This window comes from Rhipicephalus microplus, chromosome 1, assembly GCF_043290135.1.
Source record: "Rhipicephalus microplus isolate Deutch F79 chromosome 1, USDA_Rmic, whole genome shotgun sequence".
In the NCBI taxonomy this organism is placed as follows: domain Eukaryota; kingdom Metazoa; phylum Arthropoda; class Arachnida; order Ixodida; family Ixodidae; genus Rhipicephalus; species Rhipicephalus microplus.
The window spans coordinates 201,525,288-201,536,385 of record NC_134700.1 but is presented as its reverse complement, the minus strand read 5'-3'; the positions used below and the strand labels follow the sequence as shown (position 1 = coordinate 201,536,385).

The 11,098-nt window shown below is 43.3% G+C and overlaps 1 protein-coding gene across 1 annotated transcript; it reads right to left on the bottom strand.

Annotated features, from left to right (window-relative positions):
- Nucleotides 1–906: 906 nt before the first annotated feature.
- LOC142803989 (cathepsin B-like) lies at nt 907–10,382 on the bottom strand. The gene is made up of 8 exons (XM_075890437.1): nt 10,245–10,382; nt 8,563–8,696; nt 7,431–7,640; nt 5,888–6,003; nt 4,860–5,089; nt 3,908–4,024; nt 3,164–3,292; nt 907–1,031 (listed from the first exon to the last, which is right to left on the bottom strand). Exons 2-8 carry the CDS (start codon nt 8,689–8,691, stop codon nt 937–939), a joined length of 1,026 nt encoding a protein of 341 aa, XP_075746552.1. The 5' UTR covers nt 8,692–8,696; nt 10,245–10,382; the 3' UTR covers nt 907–936.
- Nucleotides 10,383–11,098: the final 716 nt, after the last annotated feature.

The following is an 11,098-nucleotide window of genomic DNA, read 5'->3' as shown; positions in this document are numbered from 1 at the left end:
TGCTGATGATGATGATTATGAAGGCACCTGAATAAGTAGTCTAACACCATCGTGCAGTACGCAAAGCAGTCCATTGACTTACATTTTGCTGGGGGTTAGCTGGGGGAGGTACTAGTGGCTTCTGAATCTAAACTAATTAAGGAGGAGATACACACGTTAAACAGGATGAACGTACTGCATCACGCTTCAAGTGCACCTTCTGCTGGTAAGTTCAAAAGAAAGAAAAACAGAAAAAAATGTTGCTCATTTCTTGGCAAGACAATGAGCATAAAATGGATAACTCAGTCGAGACCTAAACCAAAATTCGTCGAAAATTTCTCATGTCACCATGCACAATTTTAGGTAGCCATGGGGCTCCCTCTTTCGCCTATTTGGTGAAAAGTAGCCACCAAGTGGCGACTCAGTTTTAAAAGATTTGCAGAAGATGACTCGTGTAAACTATGTAGCATGAGACGCGCCTCCCTAGAGCATATGTTATGGGAATGCACACAGATAAAGGATGCCAATGCAGTCTCCCCAGAACAGCTTGGGGCGCGGTGGAGAGCCGCGCTGATCAGCTCAGATCGGGCAGATCAAATATGGGCCATCCAGCGAGCACGGGAGGCGGCTGAGAGACAGGGTCTCTCCACCGCCCCTGGTGCGGCTTAGGCCCACGCCTCAATCCGCTGGTTAAATAAAGTTTGCTCACTCACTCACTCACTCAGTGGCAGTCATGCAGCTTTCTCCCGAAAACAGTGCTCTCTAGTTATCCGAGCAGTAGACACGAGTGTAGGTGACTAGCTAGTACGCCTATGTCGAGTGCCGAAAAGAGAAAGGAGGAAACGAATTCTGTGGTTGCTTACGAATATTACTGATCAAGATCGCTCTACAATACAGAAGTGCAGATAGGTGAGACTTGCACATGTATATTTTTTTAAAACTTTCTATATTTTTAATCTACGTCCGGTATGCCTTAGGCTCCTTAGGAATGCCGGCGTTGATATCGTCCTCAATGCCGCACTCGTCATTTCCTCGGCGAATCTTGAAGTAACCTGGAAGAATGAAATGAGAGTACACCAGTCACTATTAAATCTATCTATCTATCTATCTATCTATCTATCTATCTATCTATCTATCTATCTATCTATCTATCTATCTATCTATCTATCTATCTATCTATCTATCTATCTATCTATCTATCTATCTATCTATCTATCTATCTATCTATCTATCTATCTATCTATCTATCTATCTATCTATCTATCTATCTATCTATCTATCTATCTATCTATCTATCTATCTATCTATCTATCTATCTATCTATCTATCTATCTATCTATCTATCTATCTGTCTGTCTGTCTGTCTGTCTGTCTGTCTGTCTGTCTGTCTGTCTGTCTGTCTGTCTGTCTGTCTGTCTGTCTGTCTGTCTGTCTGTCTATCTATCTGTCTATCTATCTATCTGTCTATCTATCTATCTGTCTATCTATCTGTCTGTCTGTCTCTCTGTCTGTCTGTCTGTCTGTCTGTCTGTCTGTCTGTCTGTCTGTCTGTCTGTCTGTCTGTCTGTCTGTCTGTCTGTCTGTCTGTCTGTCTGTCGTGGTCATCTCGTTACCTGGTATATGCCGCCTTAGCGTAATTGGCGTGAAAGTTACTTGCAGGCGGCGTACGTTTATGAAACCATTTCGACTAGTCATGTGCGGCACATAACAACGTGACCAGTGTTATGTGGGCATTAGCCACAGGTGACTCACAGCCTATTTGAATGAATGTTTACCGCCGTAGCGTAAAGGAACCTGCGTCAAAAAAAATGTGGTGCTGACATCGGTGGCATTGTGGATGAGCTCAGAATTCGGATGGAAGCAAAAAATGAGGATCTGGACTGAAGTGGGAATCGAACGCAGGAATTCTGCGTGGCAGTAAAGTATTCTAGAACAGAGGCACACTTTTGCTTCTTAATGTTTTCTCGATGGGGATACGCCTGCCGAGTTTAATAATTTAGGGGAGAAGCTCCTTTCAGTCAAATCTTGTCACGAGTCACGCGTAACCAAGAGAGGAAGAGACGAGATAGAAAAGAAGGCAAAATAAATGGATGGCTATTTCTCGTCTCATTTCCTAGATGGCGTATACTCGGCCACTACTCTTCGATTGGCTGCTGCGCCCGCTTTGCCTGAGTGCGCGTAGAATGAGTGCCTGTCTCAGTCTCCTGGATAGTCGCCGTACGTGGTGTATTGTTAGTGGGACATATAGGAAGCAGAGCGGCGGGCGCGTTGAAGAAGCTTGCATTCGGCTTTCTTGGCTCGCGTCTCGTCGGTGTTACCCGCCCGCCGTCTGCATTTTCGAACGCGAACGCTCGCATGGACGCATGCACGAGCGGACGAACACTCGGACGGATGGATGGACGGACGCCTCGCCCCACTCATCATCATTCACTCCGCGGATATGTGTTTTTTTTTGGCTGTCGGATGTAATAAAAATGTAACAAACGATACACATGTGTGCGTACGACTCCGAAAACTGTAATCAAGGATTACTCCTATGCGTCGACAACTGTCACTCGTGATATGCCCCTCATGCCACCGTATATAGCGCGTATTTCGTTACAATAAAAGTAAAAGATGTGTCAAACGAAGGTGCCGACGTTAGGTCCAACAGAGAGTTCCCTTTGCACGCCATTGTAGTGGCATGCCTGCTAAACAAACAAGGCATGCACAACTACACAATTTGTAAATTGACATCGATCCAACTCGTAAAGCATGATTAAAAGCAAAAAAAGAAAACAAAGTGGCTTAGAATGCTATTCGCTAACTGATTTGCAAGAAATTGAGATGCGTACTTATCTGCTAAACTTATCACTGTACAACTCGCATGCTTTTCGCTCCTTTCAAAGCCTATTGGACCATTCGGCCTGCCCTGGGATATAATTGTGTTGTACAGGAATTCACGTTTTAACCGACGCACGTACTTTTAACAGCCCGTGCTACACCGGGGCGTTTTCGTATTCATGCACACTTTAGTGTTTTCAAAATATGGCATTTGGGATCAGGTGGTCATGCAACGGCATAATTTGAAAAAAAAAATGAACTCATAGCTGGGACAAGATAATTACATGCATGTATTCTCAGCCCAGCGAGAATAAGAACACCAATAAAACAATCGAGGTTGTGTTATGTATCGAACACTCGCCTTTGTCTCCCCAGTCCTGGTTCCAGGAGTTGGCGACCAGCCAGTATGGGACGCCATTCTCATTGCCCCAGCCTAAGATGCGAACCGCGTGACCACCTAGTAACTGATCACTGTGATGCTGGTAAACTCCTGCGCCACGGGAACATTAAAAAGCATGGCTCAATAAACGAATTATCACTCGAGAAGTCTGAAAGAAAGTATGTCTAGAAATAGGAATTGCTTGTAGCAAGAACAGGTATGTATAGAAAACGATACCTAGGAACTAAATAAACTTTTTTTCAAAGTCAATACTACATGAAATCGTGTGTTTGAAGTACACAAAGCAAATGAAAAAAATATTGTAGGAATATGCGCATGAAAATGCTGAAATACTGGAAATGCATGTATCTTATGGTCTAAGCTATTGGAACCTTGTTACCATAGTTTTGTATATGCAGAATGATATATTACAATACTGAACAGCAGCGGGAGTGCGTCTTCCTAGGCCTCCTAGTTCAGAGCTCGTACGCCGTTGCGTTTTTAAGCTACAGTCACAGATAGTTGTGGCTTTAAGTCATTTTAACTGTTCTAGAAAATAATTCACATGTGCTTCCGATAGAAACCTGCGTGAAGGAAAAGTCTTGGCGTTTTGCCCTGAGAGAAACATTGGCTGAGAAAGTAGCATGAGGTAGCAAAAGTAGCCATGAAAGTACGAAGTAGCTTGTTCATGTAGATCCGCTGTACACGCGATTGAGTGACACTTACCGCTCTTGTAGGACAGGAAGTCCGCGTAGACAGTGAAGTCTGCTTCCACGGGTCCGTTCTTAAATATTTCCGTCCTGATCTGGGTCTCGTCGTCAGAAATGGAGTAAACTTTCTTACCTGTACGGAAGCAGCAACGATATATTTATTAACAGAGATAGAGCAAAGTGAAGTAGTATGAATTAACCTTCATGTCTTAGGTCAGAATATATTCAGGAACATCATTAAGTGACGGCATTGAAAAATAAAACCCACATGCGAATTTTGACAACAGAAGGGGTGTGGACTTTGTTTTTAATCATGCGCGGTTTCGGATAGATTCTAGAGCGTTGGATAAGTTACATTTATTCAGTATATGTAATACTAAAACCTCATACATCTTTGTTTCTGTAGTTCTTCTTTCGATTGGTTGATTATAAAGTAATACATAAATATTTTATATCAACTTGTATAAGCAAGTTCATTCTTCTTGGGAGAGCAGGAACCGTAGCGTGCACCGAACAAGTTTGCCTTTTAAAGCAGCGTGACCAGTTGATTCTAGCGTTCGTTTCAGATGAATTGATTGCCAGATGGGTAATTTTGAAGTTGTCTGATTGGACAGCTGTGGTTCAATATTGCAAGCTTCTAGTGCGCACATGCATTCACAATCAGTGATAACATTTTCAATGCTTAACCGTAATCAACTAATTTCACCAGCCACGATCTTCTGCGCCTCCTGTGAGCCCGCATTCCCAAAATCTCTTGATCTTGATTATTACTCTAAACCATTTGCCAATACACTGTGCTTACAATCCTGATTTTCGAAGCGTGTTGGTCACGCCTGTCTGGCAACCAGACAGGCACCGCACAGTTTGCCCTATCACGCATAACACCAGGAAATGATCGACATAGCTAATAGACAGCGCTCATGACCATCCCTTCCAATAAATATGTTAGGCAAAATAAATGTACCTACCGAAGTGTTTGTCCTGGCTATAGCTCTTCTCGTACCCTTTGCGACAGTCACGTACGCATTTGGGCGTTGGCTTGATTCCTTTGCATGGAGGCAGTGGTCCCTTGGTGTGGTGTTCGCAGGGCGGGAAGTAGTAAGGCTGGCAACCATCTTCGGTACCGTACAGACCACTGGTAACAAGGCCTTTTTCCTTGTAGAAATCCCAAGCATTAGCAGGGAACCCTCCATTGCATCTAACACAAGAGGTAAAGCCATAAGTTTTAAATAGGTGAACAAAGTGCTATACTAAAAAATACGTAAAAATTGACAAAATCTTCTTTGTTGCTTTGAAGGACGTTATTATTATCAGAAACGGTAGTCATGAGCTCCAGCAATGAACAGCTGCCATTTTGAGTGAAAATCAACAGAAGCAAAAGCAAGAGAAAGTGATATTGTACTCAGATAATGTAGTTCGTGAAAAGAAATGCAACACCAAACTCCATTTTAACGTTCCTGAGAACACCAGTTGCGATACTGTGAATCTTACTGATTTCTTAGCTAATCAAGCAAAATACTTATTTGCGATCTTCTTATATTACGTAGATGTTCCAAGAAGTTTGCAAGTTCATTAGCCGATCCGGATTACTTTATAATAGTAACAGCTCCGAACGCGGCACACATGCAACTAAACACAAAAAAAGAATACATCAACTTTAGAAGGTATTTAGGATGGACTACATTACGAGCATGCACTACTTGTCTTGAAATCAGCAGAAAGAGTTTCGCAAAGCACAAGCAAGCAAGAAATATGCATGAACCATATCTTAAGCAGTATGGAATGGATATCGCGGCACTTGCCGTTCTAGTGTCGGCACCCTTTGATGTTCTTCATGGCTAGCGATACCTTTGACATTCTCTTTAGTTACAACATTGCTGTTGCTTGCTGCCTTTTAGGCCTAAATTTAAAATATTTTTTTCTGGCACTCCAAAATTTGAATATTGCTGGACTTGCCGAGCTATGTAAATGTTGGTATATGCAATATTCAACGTACCCGAAACCACAACCGTCACAGCATGTGAGCAGGTCCTCGGCTGACACATTCACCTGGACTTTTCCGTTGGTATGGATGCAGATTCGGTCCGACATGGCTTCCACGGCTCCAAACGCCTGTAATACAAGGAGTCACCCTTTTCAGCACTTCAAGTCGCGTCACACAACTTTCAGGTGAACGCTTTCATGGGTTAAACTCTTAAATTAGTGGCATCCCCAAAGAATTTCTGTTTAGCATGTGCGCGTACCAAAAAGCTTAGTTTGCAATAAGTGTGCCTTAACAGGCGCGTACGTGTACTGAAATTGTTAGAAAAGTATGCTAATAATAATTAAGTACCACGGTGAAATATGTTTTTTGATGGAACGTGAACTATATCTTGAATAGGTGATATTATTGTGGTGGGTAGAACCTTCACCGTTCCTTTATAATGAATATAAAGTTGAGGGTAGCTTGTTTATTCAACTATTTACTCTGCATAGCGATGGGTGGACAAGATGGCGCTAGTCTAGCAACAACTAAAAAAACACAATTATGTTCCTCCTCTTTCATACAACCACGCTGCGGCTGCTGTCACGCGTCAATGTTTCAATTCCGTTTTACGCTGTTGAGTAATTATTTGCAGATTGTTTACTTGATTGTATGGCAAAGAGAAAAAAAAACGTCAGCTCAATGAGTACCTTCAAAGCTTTTCTTTTTCTTTTTGAAAGCGTAGACTGATTTTTACAGAGGTCACAAGCTTGCTAGAGTAATTGTGTGGTATATGATTCAAGCCTTATACGGAGCGGTAAGCGGGTACGTGATAGGATCTATAACTACGAAGCAAGAGAGTGTTTAGAGTGAGCCAGTAGCTCTATGCCTCCCACGATGTTGTATTTGGGTTATTTAATCATAAAATTTACCAAGGCTGAAATATTTCTAGCTGCTATTGAAACGTATAGAATAGCGCCTGCCGTGTTATCATATTTGGCTCTCGTGTTCACACTTTTATCTTCTCCATGAGGAGGCGAAAGTATCCGCCGCTGCTCAGTAAACGGAACAGGCCTCAGACATTGACGCTCAGACTCTTGCAGGTTGGGGCATGTCCCAGTCCTGCACTCTTGCACAAAATTTATCCGGAAACGCAGTCGTCAAACACATGCGTGCTTTGCTGAGACTTTGCTAGCTTGGATCATATGTTCTAGCGGTGCCCTTCCGTTGCGGGTTGAAAACGTCACTTCGTCCAAGTGGGATGCGGCGCTACGCAGTACGGATTTAAGGACGCAGCTATGGGCAGTCCCATAGGCTCACGACGTGGCAGAGAGGCTGGGCCTGTCTGTCGCGACGTGGGAGCGGCCCACTACGTGGTAGTTCACGCCCGATGGACATAAATAAAGTTTTTCATCCTATAACACATGTTCACACGACCCTGAACTACCTGTAAGCTGCGTTTTCTCCCCACGTTCGAAAAATATTTCCACTTCCACTGAAGCTCCCTCTTTCTTGCCGAGCAAATTATTGCTGAAGATGAGTCCCAAATAAAGGACGATACGTTCTCCTAACTCACCCAACACGATCCACATGTAGACTGGTCGCGGATGACGTGGATGCTGCTGCAGTGGGACCAGTGCTCTCGGGCGTCAAAAGATTCCGGCAGGTCATCCGGGATCTCCGTGTGGTAGTGAAGCGGGAGCCTGTAGTTCTTGCTGTCAGGGTGGACACCCATCAGTCCCTTGATGTAGCTTGGGGGAACGTTTTCGTCGAAGTTCCCGCCGGCCTGTCCGAATACGTTGATTACAAAGTATTGCAACGCAGTTCTAAAGCGTCTTCTGTGTTAGCGAGAGCAAACAACTTATGTCGCCTGTTTAATCACAATCGCAGTGAATGATTAGTAATCAACGAAAGTAGCGATACTTTATTCGAGAAGCTTATCTATAAAACGAACTAACAAGTGTAGCAATTATATACTTCGGTGAACACAAAAATAAATGCTCGAAATGTTCATTTTTTATTCGGTACTTTAGGTAACAAGCAGCTCAATGAATGGCTTTATAGAGAGTACTAAATAGAACTAAAACAAAGTGTTTTAATCAGTTCCGGGACGCATATATGTTTAACTGGACGTTATTATATCTAACTTATGCAGAACTTAAGTGATTATTTGTTTTTTTTTATTGGAGCTGTTCCCATAGCAGCTAGAAAGATCGTACTTCCCAAGCATGTTCGCCGAGTTGCAGGTGTGTTCCTTTTATGCTATCTAATAGCCCTTTTTTGTTTTTAAACTAAAATATCCAAAACTCCACTTAATTAAAAGAAGCTCCCTCTCTTTAAGGGCATTGAAGTGCAATAAAAAATGTATTTTTCTTCGGTTACGCATTTGGAGTGGTTGCATATTTCAATAAAGGTGTGACAGCTACCACGCTACTAATTCCAGTGATATTCATTTACGAAGCATTAGCTTCGCAGGTTACTGCCATGTTGAAGTCTAGCATAGCAGTCAGTGCATGCTAATTTTGGCAATGCCAATGGTAAAGCATTGTTTAAAATTTTTTGAGTATTTACAGCGTTAAGCTTAACATTGCACCGCACTTTGAGGGATTTTGAATGTATCTAAAGGAACACGAAATCACTTCTCGCGGGGTTCGCAGAAACGTACCTAGCGTCCCTTTCTCAAGACGCAGATAAATTATCAGGTTTACCTTCCACGTAGTGTTGAGGTCGTTGATGAAGTTTATCATCTCCTCGGACAACGGTTCCACTGACGGTGGGACCATGGTGCGCCCTTGGGCCGCAACCACTAGTAGTGCACACACGACGAGAACCCTCATGCTGCCTGTATGAAGGTGTAACTGAATCAGAGCGAGAAAAAGTTCACAGCTCATTCACGGAGTGAATGAGGATGAGCAGAGCGAAACGTCCGCCTGCCTGCCTGCCTGCCTGCCTGCCTGCCTGCCTGTCTGTCTGCCTGCCTGCCTGCCTGCCTGCCTGCCTGCCTGCCTGCCTGCCTGCCTGCCTGTCTGTCTGTCTGTCTGTCTGTCTGTCTGTCTGTCTGTCTGTCTGTCTGTCTGTCTGTCTGTCTGTCTCTGCCTGTCTGTCTGTCTCTGTCTTTGTCTGTCTGTCTGTCTGTCTGTCTGTCTGTCTGTCTGTCTGTCTGTCTGTCTGTCTCTGTCTGTCTGTCTGTCTGTCTGTCTGTCTGTCTGTCTGTCTGTATGTATGTATGTCTGTCTGTCTGTCTGTCTGTCTGTCTGTCTGTCTGTCTGTCTGTCTGTCTGTCTGTCTGTCTGTCTTTGTCTGTCTTTGCCCATCGTCTGTCTGTCTGTCTGTCTGTCTGTCTGTCTGTCTGTCTGTATGTCTGTCTGTCTGTCTCTGTCTGTCTGTCTGTCTGTCTGTCTGTCTGTCTGTCTGTCTGTCTGTCTGTCTGTCTGTCTGTCTGTCTGTCTCTGTCTGTCTGTCTGTCTGTCTGTCTGTCTGTCTGTCTGTCTGTCTGTCTGTCTTTGCCCATCGTCTGTCTGTCTGTCTGTCTGTTTGTCTGTCTGGCTGTCTGTCTGTCTGTCTGTCTGTCTGTCTGTCTGTCTGTCTGTCTGTCTGTCTGTCTGTCTGTCTGTCTGTCTGTCTGTCTGTCAAACAGACAGACGGGCGGATCGATGAATAAACGGACGCTTCGCCCCACTCGTCATCATTCACTCAGTGGATAATCTGTGAGTTTCTCATTATACGAAAACCAGTAATGTCACTTAGTGATACTGTTTTCAAGGACATATACGCACAGCACCATCTGGTAAGCAATTTTTAAGACTATAGAAGTGGCTACTACTTCAACACACTTTTACAGAAAACGGGAACGACCCACACTATAAGCAGCTTCGGCGATAAAAAAATTGAAGCACTCATAACGAAGCTATTAACAGTAGTATATCCATGAGTGTGTTCCTGTAGGTGTCGCTGCTGCTGCCGTTATCTCTGCTGCGAACTCAAAACTTTTAGGTCTCGACGTAGGTACACACTTTTCAAGGGGACCCACGTAAGTGTGCGTAAGCAATAAAAAAGAATCATTTCTCTTGCACAGGAAGCGAATACTTGTCAGTGTGATCTTCCCATTTGTGTTATGTGTTAATGTATTATCACGAGAAGGCTTCATCTGTAATTTGTGGTTATAGAAAACACATAACTAAATCCATAAGCTCCAAACGTCAAGCTGCTACTTATAAAAAGTTTATTGGCACTGATAAAGAGCAATCGGAAAATGCAACAATGGCAATATATTGCCACACTATTCATACGTTGTGTTGGAGGTTACTATACGAATTCACTACTTGTGAACGGAAATATTTTATAGGTTTTATAAGCTATGTGTATGCGTAGGAGTAACCATACTCCTTACCTTCGTTTCAGCCAGTGGTGCCTCCACGTCGGTCAGACAGACAGGCAGTCAGACTTCCTTTATAGCCGATAGTAATTAATTGGACTGTCCCTCTCATCGTAGAAGTTGCCACGACATTACATGCACGTGATTGGAAATGATACGGTCATCTTATCGAGAAGCCACCCATTCATACAGACACCGATAAGTACTCGCGTAGAGCCAGGTATCACATGACAACCAGATTATCGCTTCCAGTGCACGGGACTGGAATGTAATCTTCAGAAACAAAAGCTGTTTTCACAACACATAGCAATCCGCCTACGTGCTTCACAGAGCATACAATTTAATCTGGAAAAGGGGAATGTCGCGTGAGTAGTTTTCGTGCAATAGACATTGTCCTTGCCATCAAATGACCCGTTGTAACACGGTACCTAGAGCATGTCCACGCGTGTGTTGGGCGCTCACTGCATGAGTTGTTTGCAGGACACTGTTTTCAAATGCAAACGCGTTTTAGATTGCATCCTTGGCCATTCTCAATGAACAGACTTTCTCAACTTGGTATAAGTGTATACAAAAATCTGGTGGACGACTTGTCGAGTAATACTGAAATTAGCACAAGTTGATTTTGATTAGAATTAATCTCATCAGCGTGACCGATATACGGGCAAAAAAAGACTAGCGGGCAAACGTGTGCATTTTTTAAATCTAGTTTGTCGTGGTTGGTTAAGTAAGTTATTGGGCTGTAAATGCATTGCCAAATGATTTTTAAGAACAGAGTATGACGAGAGGACATGGGCAAGGCATTAATTCAGTCGAAGTGGATATGGCTGGCTCACAAAAAGAATTAGCTTTTAGTTCTGTTGGTTTATTTT

What these genes read in the sequence shown, in the direction of transcription:
- LOC142803989 (XM_075890437.1), bottom strand. Translation starts at nt 8,691, where the DNA reads ATGAGGGTTCTCGTCGTGTGTGCACTACTAGTGGTTGCGGCCCAAGGG. An exon ending in TGTGACGGTTGTGGTTTCGG is followed by an intron (nt 5,090 to 5,887) that starts GTACGTTGAATA and finishes CTCTTGTGTTAG; the next exon opens with ATGCAATGGAGGGTTCCCTG. An exon ending in CCAGGACTGGGGAGACAAAG is followed by an intron (nt 1,032 to 3,163) that starts GCGAGTGTTCGA and finishes TCATTCTTCCAG; the next exon opens with GTTACTTCAAGATTCGCCGA.